The 23,109-nt window shown below is 52.3% G+C and overlaps 1 protein-coding gene across 4 annotated transcripts in view; it reads right to left on the reverse strand.

The window, feature by feature from the left end:
* TMEM181 (transmembrane protein 181) overlaps nucleotides 1-23,109 on the reverse strand; it is a 38,361-nt gene that overhangs the window by 2,731 nt on the left and 12,521 nt on the right. For 2 of the 4 annotated variants that reach the window (XM_059699925.1, XM_059699927.1), the window contains exons 2-14: nucleotides 18,484-18,587; nucleotides 16,397-16,452; nucleotides 14,324-14,414; nucleotides 12,743-12,864; nucleotides 9,620-9,730; nucleotides 7,555-7,635; nucleotides 5,883-5,982; nucleotides 5,305-5,435; nucleotides 4,842-4,933; nucleotides 3,936-3,993; nucleotides 1,918-2,020; nucleotides 1,350-1,401; nucleotides 577-659 (exon numbers count right to left, since the gene is read on the reverse strand). In XM_059699925.1, coding sequence (XP_059555908.1) covers nucleotides 577-659; nucleotides 1,350-1,401; nucleotides 1,918-2,020; nucleotides 3,936-3,993; nucleotides 4,842-4,933; nucleotides 5,305-5,435; nucleotides 5,883-5,982; nucleotides 7,555-7,635; nucleotides 9,620-9,730; nucleotides 12,743-12,864; nucleotides 14,324-14,414; nucleotides 16,397-16,452; nucleotides 18,484-18,587 — 1,184 coding nt within the window. Of the gene's footprint in view, nucleotides 1-576; nucleotides 660-1,349; nucleotides 1,402-1,917; nucleotides 2,021-3,935; nucleotides 3,994-4,841; nucleotides 4,934-5,304; nucleotides 5,436-5,882; nucleotides 5,983-7,554; nucleotides 7,636-9,619; nucleotides 9,731-12,742; nucleotides 12,865-14,323; nucleotides 14,415-16,396; nucleotides 16,453-18,483; nucleotides 18,588-19,154; nucleotides 19,277-23,109 lie in introns of all 4 variants that reach the window. The other 2 variants (XM_059699928.1, XM_059699926.1) reach the window with 2 other exon arrangements.

Consider the following 23,109-nt stretch of genomic DNA (forward strand, 5'->3'; position numbering starts at 1 on the left):
GCGGGAAGGCCACACGGGTGAATCAAGAATGAAATGGAGAGGTGGAAACGGGCCCTCAAAGCAGTCATTCTTACCCCTTTTCTGGATGACAGACGCTTTGAGAAGCTGATAAAAGCGTAGTGTGAAATTCAGTCACAAATATCGAGTGGGAAACACACCTAGCCTGTCACGCACCTGACAGTTCCCTGCGGAGGCGTGGCCGTGGGCACCCAGGGCACCCACGCAGGAACACAAGGAGGCCTCACAGGCTTACAAGCCCTCCCTGGAGACAGGTTCAAACTGTCCTCATTACCAACCCCACGGACTGCAGCTGGAGGCCTCTGGGTGGTGGTGAGAGAGGCCAGGAGTGGCCACAGACACCGGGTCCTGGGCTTGAATCCACCTGGTGACTGGGGCTGACTTCACCCTGCGAGCCTGAGCTGCAGGGCCAGGCAGGCACACCTCTCTGCAGACGGAGCGGGACCCCAGGCGCCCCAGGCAGTACAGGCCCAGAAGGTGACCTGCCTCTTTGTGGTGCTCAGAGACCTGACTGCTAACCACTCCGTCTAGAAGCACTGAGCCCGAGGAAAAGGATATAATTCTGGTAGTGAGTTGACAGCTCAGCTACAAAATTGTCTTGTAATACTTGTGCTCCGAACCTTAAGTAAAGGATGATGATGCTGGAAAAAAGGAGGGAAATATGTAAGATATAGGAAGAAACAGCACTAGCCTCGTGTAAGTTGTTGTATTCACCCCATTAACATACAGTCTCATCACAACTGTTTCTGCATGGAAACTTGTCCCCTGCGCGAGGGTGTGGCCTCAGGTGCAGGGGCCAGCTGCTGGGACAGTCAGCTAACCCTGACGTTGGCCATGGCACGGTCTTGAATCGGGGCCTTGGAGGTCACCTTCAGCACATCCCCTCCTCCTCTCACTCCCTGGGTTCATGTTTTCAAGATCATCTCCTAACGACCGGCTCCCCGAGGAACGTCCGCTCCTCCACACTCACGTCCCTGGGCAGCGATTCCCTGTCAGACACCTGCCCCAAGTGGCAACAGAGGTTCTGCTAAGGTGAGCCCACAGCCAGGCTCTGCCCCGAAGCACCCCGATCCTCCGCCCCTCACCTGCCTTCCCCCTCCCCTCCCCTCCGTGGGCTCCATTCTCCACAAGCAGCCCAGCCGGACAATTGTTAACGAAAGTGTAAATCAGGTTCCTTCGCCTGTGGCCTCAGACCCTCCAAGGGGCCAGTGCTCTGAGCTGCAGAGCACATCTGACGGAAGGACGCCAGTGAACCGTCACAGGGGAGAAAAGACACCACAAGAGGAAGATTAACATGCAGTTTGCTTCTTTGAGAAATAAAGTTTTCTTACCTAATGACAAGCACTACAAAAGTCAACGCAGTCAAAAATTTTAACCTGAGATCTGAAAAAGAAAGGAACACCCCCATGAAACCCCCTGGAAGTACATTCCACTTCCGTCTCGCCCGGAAATAAAGCAAAGCCCTGCACAAGAGCCCTCTTCCCTCTGATCTGAAACCTGCTAGTGCCGAGCCAGGAGGAATGCTGGGGCCAGAAGGCAGGCCCCAGCGAGGCCATGGCCACATGATTTGTTGTGACAGATCGGGGAAAGGACCCCAAGGGATCGGTGACTTCCCGACTCAAGGACTAAGAAACCGCCCCAGCCGGGCCCTCCGCAAGGTGCCTGCTGGAAGGATCCAGGCAGCTCCAACCCACGCTCTCCCAGGGCCCAGCTCGCTTCCAGCCCACAGGCCTCCCCCAGCGCTGGCCAAGGCTCCGTCCCCATGGCCCAGAGGGACCCATTCAGCCGTCTGGCTCCCAGGGACCCTCTGGATCTTCCCCCTCCAGGTCACTTGCCTGGTGGCCTCCAGCCACTCCTCCCTGACCACCTCGCACTGGGCACTTGTGAAGTGGCGCTCACCTACGTAAGGCATGTGTCGCAGCTCCGAGCAGGCCCGCACGACCAGGAACAAAAGGTATAGGACATAGACAGCAGCCACCACCATGAAGAAAACCTTCATTCCCTGGAACGCAACAACACGGCACTGGAGTAGGAGCAGGTCCTGCGGCTTCGCCTTCCAACCGCAGGAGGAAAGGACCTGGAGCCCTGAAGGTCGCCCCACAACCCAGAACAGAAGCGCTCCCGCCTCGCCGACTGTCCCTGCCCAGGCTCAGCCCTCGCCCTCTCTGAGCGCAGTGGCCCCACGAGGTCCCAGCCCTTGCTGACCAGCTGAGGGAGAACCCAGACTCCTCCCCTTCCACGCGGCAAGCCCCGCACACACAGGGCGGGACGCAGCGGCGCTCAGCAGATGTCAGCGGTCCTACTTCCGCCCTCCGGATGGAGGCCTGGCTGCCTGCCCTGCCTACAAAGGTCATGGCACATGTCACAGACAGACAGAATCCCTCAGGCAACTCTCATCTCTCTGGACCTGGGTTTCTTATCTGTGAAATCGGGCGGAAGGAAGTCGTCTAGAGGACGTTAGGTCTAATCCACAATTCTGTAGTTTTGTTGCAGGAAAAACAAGAACACTTTGTTTTGAGGTTAGAAGCTGCGGTGGGGAGGCAGGCGGTGAGGCCTGGCTCCGCGGGGTGGGTGGTGCTGCTCCTCCTCCAGCTCTAAGCCCCCCCCACCCCCCACCCCCCGGCATCCCTGCCCTTTCCTCTCAGGGCCAGCCCCCCACCCCCCCATGTCAAAGGCCTGCCAGTCGGGAGGCCAGGGGGCTGCTCTGTCTTCATCAGAACTGTGACTTTCGTCTGGGCTTCATTTTCTTGTCCATAACATAAAGGGATTCCACGAGATCAGTCGTGGGTCTGGAGCTACTCAGCTTCCTGGAAGTCTGACCAGTGTTTCCTTGGTAACAGGAGCCTGCCTGACGCCGTCTCCCTGCTGGGCACGGCCGTCCGCACGTGACCCGGGAGCAGTGGCTTCCCTGGCCCAGAACGCCTCCTCACTCCAGCTCAAGGTGCCGCTCTCCCCATGTTACTAACGTGTCCGAAGGCTGATTCAATGGCAGAAAAAGGACAAAGCCAAGATGCCACCACCCTCGTCCCTGGCGCCCACCGTCCACAGGTGGGCACTGAACCCTCAGCAATCCGGTCTCTGCTTCTGTGCTTTTCTCCCTCACAAGGTCACCTGTCCTCGAGGGCAAAGGTCATGGCATGCTGTTCGTAAGGCTTCCATTCAGTGACCTTCCGAACTCCTCACACTGATCCATTATTGACGGGAAAGGCCACTGGCACCCCCACTGGGTTCCAGTGAAGAATCAGATACTCACTCGTTCCTTCGAGTCTCCACACAGGTTTGCCACCTTTCCCACGGCATCACCCACTAAACTGCCCTCTTTCTCTGCGGCCACCCCACAAAGAGCCCCGGCGTTACGGCTCCACAGGAAGCTCTGGAGGGACTGCGCCCAGAGACATGCTAAGGCCACCCAAGGTCAGCTTCGGCTCCGTGCCCCTGGGACACACGACTCAGAGACTCTTAGAGGGCACCAGCGCCTGGAGCCGAGAGGACACCACTCGGGCTGACCGTGAAAGTGAAAATGCGTGGGCCCTGGTTCGAAGAGGACACGGTCTCAGGAGGGCGCCTCCTGGAGCCGGGCCCCGTGCTCCGGGCCCTGCCCCACTCTCCCGCTGGAAACCGCCCGCATGAGAGAACAAATGAACAAAACATTTCCTTAGTTGTCCCACAGTGTCCCTACAGTCGGACACTTTCTGGCCCTGGAGCTTCAGCCATAAGCCAAGGACCGGGAGTCACAGCATAGCTTTTAAAGAGTTATTTTTCAGACTACTCAAGCACATTTTTCAAAATTTTCCACATGAATTTCCTATAGTCCTTCCCAAATAGCTGGTTAGCAAGTTTGTGTCAACAGCACAATTTAAATTACAAAATTCAGTCATTTTTTAAAAAAATCCGCAGGCTTTATTAACAATCCTTACCTGAAAATTTCCTGTGTCAACGCGATACTGGTACATTGGATCATGCAATTCATTAACTCTAAAAATATGTTATAAGAAACCATAGATTAATAATTAGTTCACTTTTTATTTTTATACTTTCACTTAGATGAAGGCTTTTGAAAAAGTAATCCTAAATTTCTGAGGAATCCTAACTCTCATGTTGGCAATGCATATGATGCTGCTAGCATAACTGTCCACAGTATCACCATGGGAAAGTTGGAGTGTTTTTCGTTTTGAAAACCCCTATACTATTATTACTCCTGCAATTTTAAGAGCTGTTTCCAGGTACCTTTCAGTGATAAATGGGCACCAGGAAGCAGATGAGTCCACACAAAAAGTAAAATAACTGTAAACTCCCTGCATCACTGGAAAGTGAAACCGGGTTGCTGGAATGACGGGCGGGCAGGGAGAGGGAGGGGAGAAAGTGTGAGCTATGAAGTCTCATGTGCCAGGTGCCAAAATGGAACTAGTTTCTGTAGAAAACCCACAGGCTTCTGCAGTGGTACAATTCTACAGAAGCACAGAAATATTAGAAACATGGGAAGTTTTCAGGTTGCAGCCAAAGGAGCAGCTAACACACCTGGTGGGCGTGGCGAGCCAGGCACGACCTGAGCGCCACGCCTACAGATGACGCCTTGGCCTCTCTGGAGGAGGACTCCAGAAGGACATGCCTCTTCCCTTTCCCATCCCAGGTTAGAAGAATCGTGGATCTCTCCACATGCCATTCTAGCAAAATGGAATCCTCAGGTCAAGTCGCCCTACTGTCTTGAGACTCTGGGTGACAGATTCCTTTCCTGATGCTGCACAGCACACAGTCAGACTTCAGATCCATCCACATGCCAGCTGCTGTCCAGGACAAGTTTCACGCGTTATAAAAATACTCACGTCTGCCATATTCCTAGTGTGACCGAAGCCAACCACAGGAGTCCGACAATGCAGAATTTAGGCAAATAGAAGGTCAAACACTTCCTTTCTCCCTTAAAAGCAAAAAAGAGTAAGAAATAGAGAAGTTAGTAATTCAGCAAACCACTAACCCTAAGAGGGTGCACTGGGTCGCACACACTGAGACCATTTCTGCATGGGTGCATGCTTCTCTTGACCGCAAGGCTGGAGATAGGCCCCAAGGCCAAGTTCATCCAGGGATGACCACCAGCGGCTGGCAGGAATGACCGCCGGAGGCCGGCAGGGATGACCTATGGAAGCGGGCAGGGATGACCTACGGAAGCGGGCAGGGATGACCTACGGAAGTGGGCAGGGATGACCTACGGAGGCGGGCAGGGATGACCACCAGAGGCAGGCAGGCATGGGCAGAGTCCTGGCCCCCGGCAGTGCTAGGGCGGCGGCTTACCTGCACCCGGATCCCGTGGTACACACACAGCCAGAAGAGCAGCAAGGCACACAGGAACAGGGACTGGAAGAGGTCATCCAGCGTCCCCAGCGCCCAGCTGTTCACCAGGAAGGAGAGGGGGAAGAACGGGTCTGCAAGCAGAGGCAGGGATAGAAGGGGGTACACTAAAGGCCGTTTTGTTTTTCAAAAAACCTAAAAGCCAACGAGCAGATGGGCCCTGTGCTGGTTACAGAACGCCGTCTGCTCCCGCCACCCGCGCCTCCGCAGGCCCGGGAATCCCGAGGTGCAGCTCTGGGCAAGGGAAGAGGAACAGACGGCAGGGCTCGCAGCCTTCAGCCAAGTCCCAAGGAGGCTGTCTGCAGCCCATCCGAGTTGCAGTCACTCATTTGTGAAAGCTCCAGCATCTTGCGAATCCTTACGGCATCCTTCACATGCTGGGGGCGCTGCTGCCTGTGCCTTCGAGGCACCCCCCTCCTGACTCCCTCCCCCCCCAGCTTAGGGGGACAGACCAGCACACCTCGCGGATGCCTCCCAGCCCTCCACTCCACGGGGAAAGCCCGGAATAAACGCGCACCTACCGTTGTAAAGTAGCAGCAGAGGCAGGAGAATGGACATCCACTTGTGCTCCATGCCCCAGTCCCTCATGGAGAACTTGCGGAGGGAATGTGCGAACAGGCACTGCCAACGGAAGCGGCCTCGTCACTGCGGCCTGCTCCCGCTGAGCACCGCCATCTCCCAGATCCGCGGTCCCGGTCCAGCCAAGAGCTCGCAGTCAGCCCTTGTTGAACTCACTACTGAGACCACCAGTGACAACTGCGACGAGATGGTAACTGCTGCAAGGGGCCCAGATCAGATGGGCAGGAGGGGAACAGAGCCACACAGAGAGCTCCCCCGGGCACAGGCCACATGCTCCACGCAAGGCAACACGACAGATGGCACTGGGCTCCCAGAGGAAAAGCCAAGGGAACCAGGCCTACACCTGAGGTCAGAGGATGAGTTTATATCTTCAAAACCCCCAACAAAGGTGCAGTGGCCTGTGGGAGAAGCCTCTTTGGCCTGTGGGAGAAGCCTCTTTGGCCTGTGGGAGAAGCCTCTTTGGCCTGTGGGAGAAGCCTCTTTGGCCTGCTTTAAACATCATGCAGTTGTGAGGTAGGGCCTGGGGTATTTTTGTTTTGTGTTTCCTACAATGTCATACAAGCCAATCACATTCTCACAATGGGGCTCCTGGCCGACGGGCATGTCCTCCAGTCTGTCTGTCAGGCCCAGGCCTTTTCTCTTGGGCCTGTTCTCTGGGCCCAGACTGTGCAGCAGAATCCCAGGTACCAGAGCTGCTTCCAGAAACAGCAAGGGTTTCTGACTGACCAACTATAAGTGGTGGTTCCTGCAGTCAGTCACGAAGGAAGCCCTGGGCGTGGCCTGAGACCACAATCCCTGCTCTGCATATCTGAGTGGCTGGGTCCCGCCCTCCGGCCACACCCAGGCCCCAGCCACTGTCGCCTGGCACTCGCCTCACGTCCCCCCTCGAGCTGTGTCCTGCAGTACACACCTCGTCTGCAAAGCACCAAGTGTTCCTGGGTGGCACTTGGGGTGGACACCACCGCAAAGCTCCCCAAGTCACACGCTCTGCCAGCACAGGGCCGGCAGCCAAGGGGCACGATGCTGCCCTGCAGACGGCGCGGTCACTGCGTGAGGCACACGTCCTGCTCCATCCACCCACCCCACCCCACTGGCCGGCCGCCGGGGGGTCGCCGGTGTGCGAAGGGTAGGCATTTCCCCCGAAGTCACACTGTGCTGTGGACACTGAGCTCAGATCCCAAACCAGCCCAAAGCCTGCACCTCCAAACCCGCATTTGGGCCTCACTCCCGAAAGCCCAGGACGGAAAGGTGTGGTACAATTTTCCACACGTGAAAGCCAGGAATGGCTGCGCCTGCACTGAAAAGTCACGCAAACCCGGTGCCTTCCTGCCGCACGGGGAGTGGCACTGGTCAGTGCCCACGGATGCGGGTCTGCCTGCAAGTCAGCGCCCTGGGATTAGTGTTCCGACACGGACGTCCTTGCCACAGAGACCGCATCACCGCCTGCCCTGCGCACCCGAGCAGACATGCGGCGCGTATAGTGTGTCAGGCCCCAGGCACGTGTCTCAGAGCTCAGAGAAGCTGCCCGTGGGGTCTGCACTTGGATGACCAAATTCACAAACTGACTCTGCTCTTGTCAGAACCTGGCCTGGCTGTCAGGTGAGCGGTACTTACAGTGACAATGAAGGTGAGCACCACAAAGGCGAACCGGAGCCAAATTTCCATCTGGGAAAATGCGGGGTCATAAGTCTTCCACTAAAATGAAAGTGGGGGAAAATGTTTGAGGAAAAATGCATCTGAAAGGAAGTACTCCACAGCGTAGGGAATGCAGCCACACACAGTAGTGACTGTGAACGTGGGCGAGGATGGACTGGAAACGTCAGGGAGACCACTCTGTGAAGTATGTGAGTGTCTCCCCTCTGTGATGTACACCTGAAGCTAACACAGAAGAACACTCAATGTCGGCTGTAGTTGAAAAATAAAATTAAAATAATAAAACACAAAAAAGGAAGTACACCAGATTATTAATAATAGTTATCTGTAGCCCTAGCTGGTTTGGCTCAGTGGATAGAGCGTCATTCGAGGACTGAAGGGTCACAGGTTCAATTCCGGTCAAGGGCATGTACCTCTCAGTTTCAGGCTTGGTCCCCAGCCCATTGAGGAGCATGAGGAAGGCAACCATCGATATGTCTCTCTCACATCAATGTTTCTCTCTCTCTGTCTTTCCCCCTCCCTTCCACTCTCTCTAAAAATCAATGGCAAAACATCCTTAGGTGAGGATTTAAAATAAATAAATAAATTAAATAAATAAATAAATAAAATAATAATCTCTAGGTATGAGACTGTTAGGTAATTTAAAATGTTCTCTTCTACTTTCTTACATGTTCTAAAATTTTAACACATTACATTTTCTTTTAATATCAAAGAACATAGACTTTGAAAATATTAATGACCTACATCTGAAAATAGTTTTTCATTAGTGTTATACTAATGATGAACCTGGCAGATAAATTAGTCTATAATCATAATAAGAGCATTTGGCTTTTAAATCTCATATAAAAAAACAACACTGTCAATCTCTTTAGTAGAGAACACCAGCTTTCCACGAAAAGAAACAGATTTTTAAAAAGATGTAAACTGTGAGTAGGTAGGATGTTCTATAAAAGACTCAATGAAACATAAAAATATGCATCTCAAACAAAATAAGTACCGTGGAGTCAGCCGTAAGTTCATCTCACTCCCGCCAGGTGTGCAGGGAGCTGAGCCACGGACACAGGCACCACGTGCTGACATGGGCAGGAGGCAGCCCACCCAGCCTCGGCCACGGCCAGTTCACCAGCAGGCCCAGAGCATGGCACTGGGCCACAGAGCCCACACGCAACGCACTGAATTAAAGTCGTCTGAGGCGTTTAAAACCCACTTCAGAGCAGAGAGTCTTCAACACTAGATTTAACTCACTTGCCTGACACCCTGAAAGGTACACACAGACACACATACTACTGAAGACACTGGACACGAGGCAATGAAACTAAAAAGGAAATAAGTAAAAGTAAATAAACAGAGTAAGGAAATAAACAGAGTAAAATCCCAGCAAACACTCAGGCTGCAGACCTTTACTCTGATGTCATAAGAGCCATGGGTCCTTTCCTGGCTCACCCTGTCATTCCGTGAATGGACACGTGGAACAAGGCTGACTTCATGGCCTGGTCACTTCTCCCTAATTAAAGCCTACAGGTTTTGGTCCAGTTCCTCCGGTCAGCATTGTTGAGCACCAACTCTGACCGCATATCAGCAAACACAATGTCAAATCTTGTGCAGGCACCAAGAAATTAAACTTAAAACATTAATCAGTAAAATGCCTCCAGGAGCCCGGCTGGTGTAGCTCCGGGGGTTGAGCGTCGACCTATGAACCAGGAGGTCACAACTCAATTCCCGGTCAGGGCACATGCCAGATGATTTCACTTATTAATAATTAATATTTATTAATTATTGTATTATTTTCCATACGAACATCAGTAAGTCTACTTTTGCCCCACCTTGTATTGTAATAACTATGTATAGTGAAAACTAAAAAATTCTTTAAATAAATTTGTGGTTTTCTTGTAACTTTTTAAAACTGTACATGTCTTTCACAATCTAAAATAACATAACTTCAGCGCCGTGTTCTTTCAACCACTCAGCAGAAGACTGGGCGAGAAACGAGGTTGCCCAGGAGCCTCTGCGTCAGCTGGCCACTTACTGTGAAGTTCACTTCCTTGACGGGCAGATCGAGGTCCTCAAAGCCCACGGTCACGGTGTACTGCGTGTAGTTCAGGTAGCCCAGGTGCGCCACGATGATTTCTGCACACGTCTGCACACGCACAGGGAAGAGCTGTGTCTTTAAAGCAAGGAAGCCTCACTCTCCCACCCAGTGACCCATGAAGTGGCACATTTCAACAACAGATGATCACAACGGATCATCTCCAGGGAACTCGCCAGAAGCCCAGAAAAATTCAGATGCCAGCCAACAACAGTTCTTAGAAAGAAAGACCCAAATGGGTATTTTTGGAAACAAAAATGATTTACAGTCCTTAGACTCTACTTTAGATGACTCATCATATGCACCTGCATAAAAAAGTTCAGTGTAACACAACCCGGACATTCCCACAAACACACTCGTGCACAGGGGAGTGTAAGCTAACACACAGCCCATCAGACCCCTCAGCCTCACTTTCCTCCTCGGCCCACTTCTACTATTGCCCCCAATGACCCAGCCCCTTCAGGACGTGGTTCTGACCATCTCAGGATCTCCTAGACCAGCGGTTCTCAACCTGTGGGTCGCGACCCCTTTGGGGGTCAAACGACCCTTTCACAGGGGTCGCCTAAGACCATCGGAAAACACATATATAATTACATATTGTTTTTGTTATTAATCACTATGCTTTAATTATGTTCAATTTGTAACAATGAAAATACATCCTGCATATCAGATATTTACATTACAATTCATAACAGTAGCAAAATTACAGTTATGAAATAGCAATGAAAATAATTTTATGGCTGGGGGTCACCACCACATGAGGAACTGTATTAAAGGGTCGCGGCATTAGGAAGGTTGAGAACCACTGTTTAGAGTCACCAACAGAGAGTGATCACTGCCACTGAGCAGGGGCTCCCCTACCTGCATACTCCCGGCCAGGACGCGCAGGCCGAGTGTCCTGGGGCTATCCACCAGGCGTGTGCGTGCGTACCGAGGGCACAGTCTTCGGGATGACAGAGCATCATTTTCCCCAGAACCTCACTGAAAAGGCTGCAGTAACAGCTCCTACTGAAATCCTGGCCCCTTTCCTCAGCACCCGTGTCGCTCTGGCCCGTGCTTTGACCTCTCTGAGCCTCGGTTCTTCTGACATAAAATGGGCTCTGGTAACAGATCCTGCCCCGTGGGCCCGCTGGGAGGACTGGAGGAGGTGCCGTCCGAGAGCACCTGGCATGAGGCCCAGCAGGAAAACTGCTCTCCTAACTCTAGACCAGTGGTTCTCAACCTTCCTAAGGCCATGACCTTTTAATACAGTTCCTCATGTGGTGGTGACCCCCAATTTCATTGTTACAAATAGAACACAATTAAAGCATAGTGATTAATCACAAAAACAATATGTAATTATATGTGTGTTTTCCGATGGTCTTAGGCGACCCCTGTGAAAGGGTCGTTTGACCCCCAAAGGGGTCACGACCCACAGGTTGAGAACCGCTGGTCTAGACTCAAACACACGCTCGTCTTGGTGCACCTCACGCTCTCCATGCCACCACGCCGTCCTGACGTCGCCTCCTCACTCGCAGGGACCTGGTCTGACTCCTCTGACTGACAGAATACGGTGCTGACAAAACCAAGAGTGGGGCTCCTTCCCCACTTTGGGCCACCGCGTTTCCCATCCCACAGGCACACACTGCACCTGGGGTACCTGCTCAACAACAGGCTGCTCTTCCCAGCAACAGTCCACAGACACACCAGGCAGCAAGTTACACAACAGCAAAGGTGGGTACCACATATACTCAGGGTGTGTGCGTGCATGTGAGTGGGTTTGTGTACATGTGTGTGAGTTTGTGCATGGCTGTGCAGGCGTGTGTGTATGTTAATAAGCACTTATAAGGGTATCAACACTAATAAAAGAGAAAAATGGTGATTGGCGTACGAGCTACCCTTTTCATTGGCTAATCAGGGCTATATGCAAATTAACTGCCAACTAAGATTGGCAGTTAACTGCCAACAAGATGGCGGTTAATTTGCATATGTAGGCACAATGCAGGGAGGCGAAAGGGAAAGCAGGAAGAAGCCCCCTGCCACTGACAGTGATCGGAAACCTAGGGGGGAGCTAAGAGCTGGGGGGCAGGGCAAAGGCGGCCCTGGGGCCACCTTTGCCCTGCCCCCCAGCCATGATCGGAGAATCAGGCGCCTTTGCCGCTCTGGCCAGTGATAGCAGGAAGTAGGGGTGGAGCCAGCGATGGGAGCTGGACATGGTCAAAGCTGGCAGTTCCGGGAGCTAGGGGTCCCTTGCCTGGGCCTAAAGCGGAGCCCAGGATCGCGGGGCCGCTGCAGCTGCGGGTCCCCGCTGCCTGAGCCAGACGCCTCAGCCAGAGGCGTTAGGCCTGGGCAGGGGCGGAGCCTGCAACCGCGGGGAGCTGGGGGTCCCCTGCCCAGGCCTGACACCTCTGCCGGAGGCCTCAGGCCTGGTCAAGGGGTCGATCCGGTGACTGGTGATCGGAGGGTGATGAGGGTCAACTCCTCTGGCTGAGGCATCAGGCCTGGGCTGGGGGCTGAGCCGGGGATTGGGGGGATATGATGGTCCCCTTGCCCAGGCCTGAAGCCTGGGTCAGAGGTGTCAGGCTTGGGCGGGGGGTGGAGCAAGCGATCAGAGGGAGATGGGGGTCCCCTGCCCAGGCATGATTCCTGGGCCAGAGGCCTCAGGTCTGGGCAGGGGCCAGAGCCAGTGATCGGGGGGAGATGGGGGTCCCCTGTCCAAGCCTGACACCTCTGGTGGAGGCGTCAGGCCTGGGCAAGGGGCCGATCAGGCGATCGGAGGATGATGGGGGTCTACGCCTCTGGCCGAGGCATCAGGCCTGGGCAAGGGGCCGATCCTGCGATTGGAGGGTGATGGGGGTCAACGCCTGAGGGCTCCCAGTATGTGAGAGGGGCAGGCTGGGCTGAGGGACACTCCCCCCCCCCCCCCACACACACCCAGTGCATGAATTTCGTGCACCGGGCCTCTAGTCAGTATATAAAGGTAGATGGTTTTTCCATACCCTCACTGGTATGAGCTTTTTTACTTAAGAAAGCAAGTCTGGATGGTGTGGCATGATGAGTAATCATGGACCGGGGAATGCTCACCTCTCTACATGAGAGGGTCCTTGTCCGATTGTGAACTTTGTTATGAATGAACATGGTGGTTCCATCTCGAGCTACGCCATCCACTTTAACGGTCATGAGAAAGCTTTTCTGAGTAGACATTTCTACAAAAGAAAGAAACTCAGTGTCAAGGACCACGTCAAACACTCACATCGGCAAACATGCCTGCCTGGCTCTGTGACAAGCCAGGAAGGTCTCACCCACCTCGGCCTCAGCATCTTCGAGAACCTCTGGCTCACCAGCAACGTAAAGCCTTCCTATTAGCTCTACGTGCAACCCCTTTCCCAGGGCCCATGCCAAGACCTGTTTCAGATCCATTAGCTTCATTTCATGAAAGGACAAATAGTTCACAGCTAATGAATTACTTTTCTATCCCACATAATTTTTTAATTTAACTTTATACAAACATAAAAATAGATTTATTTTTTCTGATTATATAATTTTTCTGATTTCATGCTCATTGTTTTAAAGAATCAGAGAACAAAAAACTATGATGGCCCTAGCTGGGTTGGCTCAGTGGATAGAGCATCAGCCTGTGGACTGAAGGGTCCCAAGTTCGATTCCCGCCCAGGGCACATGTCTGGGTTGCGGGCTCGATCCCCAGTGTGGGGCATGCAGGAGGCAGCCAATCAATGATTCTCTCTCATCATTGATGTTTCTAACTCTCTCTCCTTCTCCCTTCCTCTCTGAAATCAATAAAAATATTTTTTAAAAAAACTATGACGATGGCATTATACACTATAATCCCACCTAGAGAGAACCAAGTTAACATGTACATGCCCATCATCCCATTTTCTAGACATACAAATACACAAGGATATCAAATTTATCTTCTTAAAATGTTACAAGAAAAGGAGTTGATTTTTTTCTAATATGAATTTTCAAGGTTTTTTTTAAGTTCCTTCTCAACCAAAGCCCCTCGTGTGAACCACAGAACACTGAGCTCGCATGGTGGCCCCGCCTCAGTTCTCCCGGAGGGCCCACGACTAGTGCCATCGCGGTGAAGGAGCCAATGCCCTGGGCCTGGAGGTGCTCTGGGCAGGTCTTCCAGCCTTGGCACCGCTGACACTGTGAGGCCGAAGATCCTTTGCTGTGAGGAGCTGGCCTGTGCTTTGTAGGTGTTCAACAGCATCCCTGATCTCTACCCACTGGACACCAATAGCGCCCCTTCTCCAGAGTTGTGACAATCAAAATGTCACAATGTCTCCAGACACTGCCAAGTGTCCCTGGGGGGCAGACCCACTGCCTTGGGGCATTGGGACTTCATTTTCCCCAGAACCCCACCCAAAAGGCTGCAGTAGCAGCTCCTTCACTGTGCAGCCACCCAGCTGAGCTGACCAGCACTCCCGAGGGGTCACCGACCCTCCCCGGGGGGCTGCATAACTTGGTGTGGAGGACACCGAGGACACTTAAGGGGCTTCCAAGTTGTTGCTATTATAAAGAATAAAGGCCATCCTTGTAATCCACCTTTGAAAACACTTTAAAAGATCTGAAAGCTCTTTCAACTTTTACAATATGGTGCTTTGTACAAAGAAAAATCAGACCAAAGGTCAGGCTTCATACCTTTTGATTGATTCAACTCAACAACACATGTCAGCCACAGTTGCTGATTGTACGTAGACAGTGGATTTGAACGTATGTGAATTGGCTTCAACTGAGGGAAAAAGAAAAAAGTTAAGTAACCCATGTGACCTTTCCATTGCAGCTACCAAATACCTCACCTTAACATCCAAAACTGATATCCAGCCATGAAGGCTGAGCACTGGTGCTGGACCAGAAACAGCACGGTTTCCTTGACAACAGGAGTGAAATCCCACCCTCCATAAAAAGAAAGGCCTAACTCTGCTACAATTTACATCTGTCTCTCATGAACACCTCCAGGCAGGCGTTCCCACCACCCGCAGCCTCGGCACAATATCCATACCAAGAAAAGGCCATCTCGGAGAAAGTTAAAGTGCATGTGATGTGACGTATGATAAGATAATAAGGGTACCAATGAAGGATGTTCCTAAGAATCTTGATTTAATATCAATATACCAGACATGTCGCTGTCTGACATCTGTTATTCTCAGCTTTAGATGAGTCTTAACACCCTGGGGGAGAAAAATTAGAGGGGACTCCGTTGGCAATGATACTTCTGCGGTGTCTGCTGAAAAACCCAGTACCGGTGTCTACAGCAGCGGCTACGGAGAAAGCTGCTCCCCCCATCCCCCCACAGCTCAGAAGAAAAGCACTGTTTGCATGCACAGTCTCTGAGAGTGAGCGTGTGCCTTTTGTGTCTTCATGCTCTGGCAGGTCTCCATAAAACCCTGACCAGAGCTGTGCCCAAAAGCCACCTACGTGACGAGATCTCTTGGAGGGTAATCTGTCATCTTTCAGAAGTGAGATGGTCCTTCAGAAGCAAGTCAGCCCTGTGGGACGGCTGCTATTTTCAGTGTCAAAAAAAGACTGACATCTTAAGACAGAAAATTTAAAAGGCCAAACTACAATCAGGAACCTCATGGCTGTGCCTCTTCAAATCAGGTGCTCAGTCTAAGAGTTAAAGAAAACAGGGAAATGCGAAGAAACAGGCTACACAGGAGACTCTTTCAAGCCAGCAGTAGCAAATAGGAAAATTAAAAGGTATAAATTTTAGGATATTTTCTCCTTTTGACTTTTTGAAAACTGTTAAGAGTGGACCCGTAGCAGGGAGCTTGAAGAATAGACAAGTTAATATTTGGGGTCAATCAGATGTTATGGTGTAATGAGAATGCAAGACAAGTGTGTTCAGTTTACAGATAAAGATTTCATTTGGTACACAGAAAAATAAAAGTGTTTAGTTATTTGGGCTCTCACAAGTTAGTATTTATTAAAGAACTAGCGGCCTGGTACACGAAATTCGTGTGTGGCGGGGGGGGGGGGGATGTTCCTCAGCCCAGCCTGCACCCTCTCCAATCCGGGACCCCTCGGAGGATGTCTGACTGTAGTTGGACATCCCTCTTGCAATCCGGGACTGCTGGCTCCTAACCGCTCACCTGCCTGCCTGCCTGATAGCCTCTAACCACTCTGCCTGCCAGCCTGATCGCCCCCAACTGCCCTCCCCTCCTGGCCTGATTGCCCCTAACCACCTCTGCCTCGGCCCTGCCACAATGGCTTTGTCCAGAAGGTCTCCCGGTCTAATTAGCATATTACCCTTTTATTAGTATAGATACCAAAATTCTCCAATTGGAAGGACTTTTGTTTTTCTCTAAAGATGGCAAAGAATTGAGGAAAATTAAAAAAAGAAAAGAAAAAAGGATATTTCATTTAACCTGAGTTCATGCATAGAATGCCAATCATTAGAAAGAACTGTTACTGCTGGAAACCGAGCATGGAGACCACGTTTTATTGGGCAAATAGGAAGACTTGCAGACATGAGGAGCCAGGACGAGTTACCAGCCTGGAAATGAACTGCTGCTCTCTAAGTGTTAACACCACCAGCCTGTCTCGCACTGAGGCATTTATTATAGCAGAAAAAATCATTTTGTCAAATGAGGACCCAGAGGCCAGCCACTGACAGTGTTAGTTGAGAAGCAAACTGCAGGACAAGGTGGGCCATTGCTAGTGACCTGGATGCTTATATGCCCCATCGCCTGCCACTCAGAGAACCAGTCTTACCTTTTTGCTATTATTTAGTGAAAAATGAGCTTCAGAAGTCTGGATCACTTTGGGTCCTAAAGTGTAACAGAAGGAAAAAAGCAGGTTATATCCTACACTGATAATTAATTTATTGACTTTTGTCAAATGCCAAGAAAGACATACATTATATGGCGGTGATCTTATTTTCCTGGTCTGTCATCAGAGGTTGCACATATATGTAAAACACACAGACACACAACATCCACTCCACTGCATGGTGACCTCCTGGTGCAGGTGAACCCCATGATCGTCACACAAGGTACATCATTCCCGAGGGTTTCTGTCCGTGCAGAAACCTCTCCCATGCCCTCAATGAGGGCTCTCTGCACTGCAGACCCAAGAAAACACTCATGACACAGGCAGCATCTACCTATTCTATAAAGCATAAACATTTCTGCCCAAAAAATTAAGACATTTGTCTATTCATCCAATTAATCCAGTCTTCCAAAAATATTCAGTAGAGAATATAAAAAAGCATACTTGCTAATATATACTCAAAGCTTTTCCTGAAATAACAGATATGCAACCTTCACAAACTCTTACACTGTAATTTTTTAGGACTTTGGCCTTAAAAGAAGTGATCAAGTCTCTTCAATAAATGGTGTTGGAAAAATTGGACAGGCACATGCAAAAAAATGAAACTAGACCACCAGCTTACACCATACATAAAAGTACTCAAAAATGGATCAGAGACTTAAATGTAAGTTGTGAAACCATAAAAATCCAAGAAGAAAACACAGACAATAAAATCTCAGACATCTCACATAGCAATATTTTTACCGATACATCTCCTAGGGCAAGGAAAACAAAGGAAAAAATAAACAAACGGGACCACATCAAACTAAAAAGCTTTTGCACAGCAAAGCCACCATCAACAGAAAAAGGGAACCAACTGTTTAGGAAAACATATCTGCCAATGATACATCTGATAAGGGGTTAATTTCCAAAATGTATAATAAACTTACACAATGCAACACCAGGAAGACAAAAAATCCAATTAAAAATAATAGGCAAAGGACCTAAAAAGATACTTCTCCAAAGCGGATATGCTGATGGCCAAGAGACATGAAAAGATGCTCAAAGTCACTGATCGTCAGAGAGTTGCAAATTAAAACCACAGGCCCTAGCGGGTTTGGCTCAGTGGATAGAGCGTCAGCCTGAGGACTAAAGGGTCCCGGGCTGGATTCCAGTCAAGGGCACATACCTTGGTTGCAGGCTCCTGGCCCTGGTTGGGGTCGCGTGGGAGGCAACCAATCGATGTGTCTCTCTCACATCGGTGTTTCTGTCTGTCTCTCCCTCTCCCTTCCACTCTCTCTAGAAATCAATGGGAAAAGTGTCCTGAGGGAGGATTAAAAGGAAGAGGAAAACAAGATTGGCTACAGTTGCCATTGCCACCATCATCTTCAGCAGCAGCAGGCAAACGGCACTGAAATAATCACCCTCTCTGCCCAGCTTCCTCAGTCCATTCACCGACCCAAGACTCAGTTTAGGTTAAGAAACCTGTCTTTTGCCGATTTTAGCTTCAAAATTGCCTTTGAAGTGGTCCCATCCAACCCCCTTTCTCAGAGATGGAAAACTGAGGACCAGAAACCCATTTCTCTCCCCCGTCAAACAGCATGCTGGGGGCGCAAGGCACCAGCGGCCCTGAACTCAAGGCCAAAGCCATCTACAGGCTCCCTCCTACCAAGAGCTCGGGCCATCATCAGAGCAGCCTCATGCTGCCAGCATCTCACGCCCTCCCCACCACTCGCTGCACCGTGGCCTGCCTCCCACGCCAGCCAGCAAGCTCTGGGTTCCCCAGCGTCCAGGCAGGATCTTGGCACACAAGACTCTCCAGAAATGTTGGACTTGCCAACAAAAGGTACATGGTCAAGGCCACCCAGGGCTGCACGCTGAACTCAGGCCCTGGCTGCTGTGTGGGGCAGGACCAGGGTCACCCCTCCACCCAGTGGGTGCAGAGAGGGGCTTCCCCCCCATGACGGGCCTTGATGGGTGAGAGCAGGTAGATACAGCGGGGGGGGGGGGGGGGGGCGCACCAAGGTAAAATGATCAAAACCTGCACCTACCGCTGATCCCGATGAAGACAGTCAGGCCAAAACAGACGAAGAAGACGACAAACACGAGCACGAAGTGGCGCTTGGAGAGCGTGTACAGCCGCATGGGCGCCAGCCTGCGGAGCAGAAGCCAGTGGGTGGGGGGCAGGCAGGGAGCCGCTCGGACCGCAGGAGGCCCTCCTCACCTGCAAGCCCTCACCTCACAATCGGACCTACTCTGAACCCAGGTGACGTTCCACTCTGCTCGGGGTGAAGCCCTCCGAGAAGAGCCAGCCGAGCCCCACTCCTCGGGCAGGACAATGTGCTCTGGCACCCATGCCCATTCAGGGCACATTCTGCCACTCCACGTGGGTGGCCAGACCCTTCTACACACATCCCGTCTCCAGCTGCCAGAGTACAGCCCAAGTGGGGGAGCCCCCAAGTCACTCACACGCAAACACGCAGCTTTAACTGTCAGCTGTCACGCAGGTGCCACCGGCATCACCTTCCCTATCTGTCTTCCCGCCAACCCGTTTTGTTTCCTATCCAAGGTTCCTCACGGTCTGAGACCCTCAGTGGCGTCACCCATGGTGGTGAAGCTCCGCCTGACCTTCGCTATGGGGTCTGGTTTTGATGCACTGAGCGAGCTGCCTGCAGTTTTCTGTGCTTTAACACCAATATGGAACCCTACCCCTAACACTAACCCTCTCAGGTGCCCTCCTCGTCATCCCTACTTTGTCCCTTGGTCAGGAGACAATGGTGGAGGGGTTAAGTGTCACTTCTCTTTTAGAACTCCTTCCATCGGCGGCGGGCAAACAAGGCAAGTCTGTAAAGGACCAGAAGACAGGTCTGAGGTTTGGCAAGCCACACGGTCTCCAAACAGTGCAGTCCCAGACACCACGTAAACGCCAGTGTGCGAGGCTGTTCCAATCAACCCCATATGGAGAGTGGCTGACCCCGCCCCTGGGACCTGAAGAGGAGACCCATAAACCCAAAGAGAGGAGAGCGGGATGGGGGGATGGGGGTGCGGATTTGGGGGATGGGAGTGCGGACTTGGGGGAGAGGGGTGCTTCGCTTTTTACTCCTCTAGCATTTCCTGGTCTCAGGAGCTGAGGCAATTTCTCATGCCTCACAGACAGGTAAAACACACACCTCCGGGAGGGGGAGGGACAGCTTAAACCACCAGCAGAGAATAAGGTTATTTGCTTTTGTGGCGCGAGGCTCACGTGACTCTGTGTACACACACCCTCCCCCTACAAGGCCAAGAAGCTCCTCAGCAGGAAATCAGCTGGAGCATATTCCAGGGCAAAGGTGGGGCCCACAGCCACCATGGCTCTGACGTGGCTTTGCTGGCCCAGGTCAGCTCTCTCCAGCGGGACCTGCCAGGCCTTTGGGCCAGTGACTGTGCAGACCAGTGTCACAGTGAAGAAATAAAGGAATCAGTGCCTCGATCTTTTCCTTTAGGACCTGGGTCCAAAGGCTGAGCCACACGCAACCCTGCTGTGAGTGAGAAGAGACAACTAGTGGATTCAGTGGCCTGAGCCCATTAGATTTTGGACCCAGAGATTACGAGACCTGAAAGCCCTAAAATATTAGAGCCAGAAAGTGCCTCAGGGAGGAAGCCCAACCCCTTTGACTTGTATATGGGAAAACTGAGGCCGAGAGACAGCGGGACACTTGCCCAAGATGTCACAGCTCTGGCCCTTGGCGGTAACTGCCGATCCCTGAGAAAGGGCTGAGGGACCCCGCTCCCTGAGTGCCCCCGGGAGAGCCTGTGGAATGCGGGCTGGGGGAAAGCAGGTCTCCTTTGTCCCCTGTCTGCTCCCCCAGGTGCTAACACATGCCTACACTCTGCAGAGGGGAGAGGTCGGTCGGTCGGTCACGCTGAAGCCTTCCTCACAGCGCTAAAGGGAGGAGATGCTGGGAGATGCGGCCAGGAGCTGACAGCACTGCAACGCTGAGCCCTGGGTTGTGGTGAGTGCATGAGGGGGGCGGGGAGAAGGGTGTACAGACACTCCACACTGTCCTGGCCGCTCTCTGTAAATCCACAGTTGTTTAAAAAATTATACAAGGTCACGCATGGCACCCCATTCTGCGGCTCTCAGGTGACCTGCCCCCCACGGGGCCCAGGCTCCAGGGCTAGGCTCCCAGCAGACGAGGAAGCACAGAGAGTGCACCTGGCAGCAGAGAAACACAGAGTAGGACGGTGCTGCTTAAATTGTGATTTTTAAAACACATCAATGATGATTTTAGAAGCAGTTATTCAGCAGGTGAGGAGGGATGAGGACGAGACCTAAGGAAGGGATGGCAGCACAGCCACGCCCCGCAGCGAACAGCCCACCCGGTGTTTCCCGCTTTCCCGAGAGCTCCCAAGGGCTCTGTCACCGTCTATCATTTCCCTTCCTTAAAGCTCCCACTTAAAGTGATTTTATTAGAAAGTTTCCTGGTTCAGAAAATTAGAAATATTAGAAAATCAAGCATCACCCAACTCAGAAAAACACAGAGAAAGCCAAAAAAAAAAAAGCCCCTGCTTGAGAAAATGCCGCCGGCACCGCCACCCGCTGACAGGCAGGAACCCTGGCCAGGCACCCTCACTCTGGGAGGGCTGGGTGTCCTGGGCCAGGGACAGCACCACAGCACAGTTCCACGTGACAATGCCCTCGGCCATGGTTCTCCTCCCCACGGCCTGTCTGAACGCTTTGAAGCAGCAGGTCACCAAAAACGACTCTGATACCTCAAGGACACTGCCTACTCCAGACAAGTGACAGGTCCACACCGTGATTCCAACTTTTCATCTCAGGGCATCAAGGCCTTTGAAGCACAGCGAGACTCCGCCCTCCTCCCTCCTCCGGCCTGGCCTTGCCACCTTCCACGGGTCTCTGCTTCCACCCTTAGCACCCACACTCTGCTCTCTGCCCAGCCACGCCAGGGACAGCCGGAGGTGTTCGTTCTCAGTTCAAAACTCTCCAGTGACTTCCCAGCCACTCGGAGTGACAGCCAAGCCCTTTGTGGATCTGACATGCCTGTTACATGTTTACGGGTGTGTGTTCCTTTGGACAGGCCCACAACCATGCCACCTCCTTCTAAAGAAGGAACAGGAGCCATGGAGAGGACGGTGTTTTCTTTGGGGCAGGAAAGAAGCACCACCTGCTGTTTGTCCAGGGCCACTCTCTGCCCCCTCCCCCCCACTCCCCCTCCCTCTGACACCAGGTCCCCTGCCAGCGAGACCAGCCTCCCATCACAGAGGCTGAAAGTGCCAGACTCCCACCTCCCCAGCCTTCATCCCCACCAGGGCTCAGACCCTGCAGGAAATCGACCAGGCGCTGCAAGAAAAGGCTCCCCTCCCAGTGCAGAGCTGGAGGGCACGGAAGCCTCCTCGCCTCCTGGATCTGACTGTGTACTTGTGTACTCAGCGCTGCCGGAGTGGCTGCAGCCACACTGCACGCAGGAGGGTGGAGAGCCCAGAAGCGGAAACCATCCAGGTCACCAGGGAATGGAGCCACCCAGTCAACCCCAGAGGTGCCCGGCTCAATTCCTGGATACCCCTGTTGTGTAAGCCACTTTTCATGACATATCTTATTAGCATCAAATGCTTCCTATTGATATACACACCTAGACAATAAAACAAAACTAAAATGAAACTCAAGCTACTAAGTTGTACAGGCGTGGGAACCCCCTGGTTGAAGGCCCCTGGAGCTGCCCTTCTGGAACGTGAGGCAGGCGCCAACCACCCCCGTCACCACGCAGTGCCGTTCCTCCTCCCACCACTCCTCCCTCCAGCCTGCACCCACCCACCCTTCCCAGCCCAGCCGAGATCCCACCTCCCACCACTGGGAGAGCAAATGGCTCCTGGGCTGCAGGAAGGGGCACCCACCCGTGGCTGGATTCCATCTTGGGTGACAACCATTCACACGTTTTCACGCCTCTCCGACAGGGAGCTCCCTGTGGCCTCTTGGGGCCCAAAGCTGTGCCTTACAAATGGCAGGCGTTCCATAACTATTGACTCCTTCCATTTCTATGCCCTCTTCCCTGGTTTTACTCTGCTCTCCTACGTTCTATTATTTTTCCTGCTATGATCAATTATCAACCACTGAACTGCAAAGTTTAACTTTTTCTCCCAATGTTGTCTTTTAATGTTTTGAGGGCTCTGGCCTTTGCCCTCTATGCCGGCGATCTGGCCACTACAGCTCCAAGCACATGCCTTCCCCAGCAAGCAGCCCTCCAGGCCACATACCCTGCCACACATGCCCCCTCCCTCTCCTGCAGCTGGACAGCCAGGGCCCAGGAGGATGGCTGAGTGCCCCAGAGTCAACATTGGTGTTCCCTCTAAGCACTTCTCCCTCCCACGCGGGCCCTTAAGAGTTCATCAAACAGCACTAAGAAGTGGGCAGGCGAGCACGCCGTGAGCCTCCTTATGGGCCTGCAGCAGAATGACCACAAATGGAGAGAGCTTGGGTGAGCAGAGGATGCAAGAAAACACCTCCAGGTTGGTCCTTGGGCTCTGTGGGGAGATAGGAGGGCAGACCAGCACCCACAGCCCTGCCTTTCACAAGCGCCAGGGGACAACCAGCACGCAGCAGGGCCAGGAGGCCGAGCGTTTTCTAGTTACTCATTTTATCCTGTCTCACGGAGTTCCCACTTAAGAATTAAACATTAGAA

This window comes from Myotis daubentonii, chromosome 6, assembly GCF_963259705.1.
Source record: "Myotis daubentonii chromosome 6, mMyoDau2.1, whole genome shotgun sequence".
In the NCBI taxonomy this organism is placed as follows: domain Eukaryota; kingdom Metazoa; phylum Chordata; class Mammalia; order Chiroptera; family Vespertilionidae; genus Myotis; species Myotis daubentonii.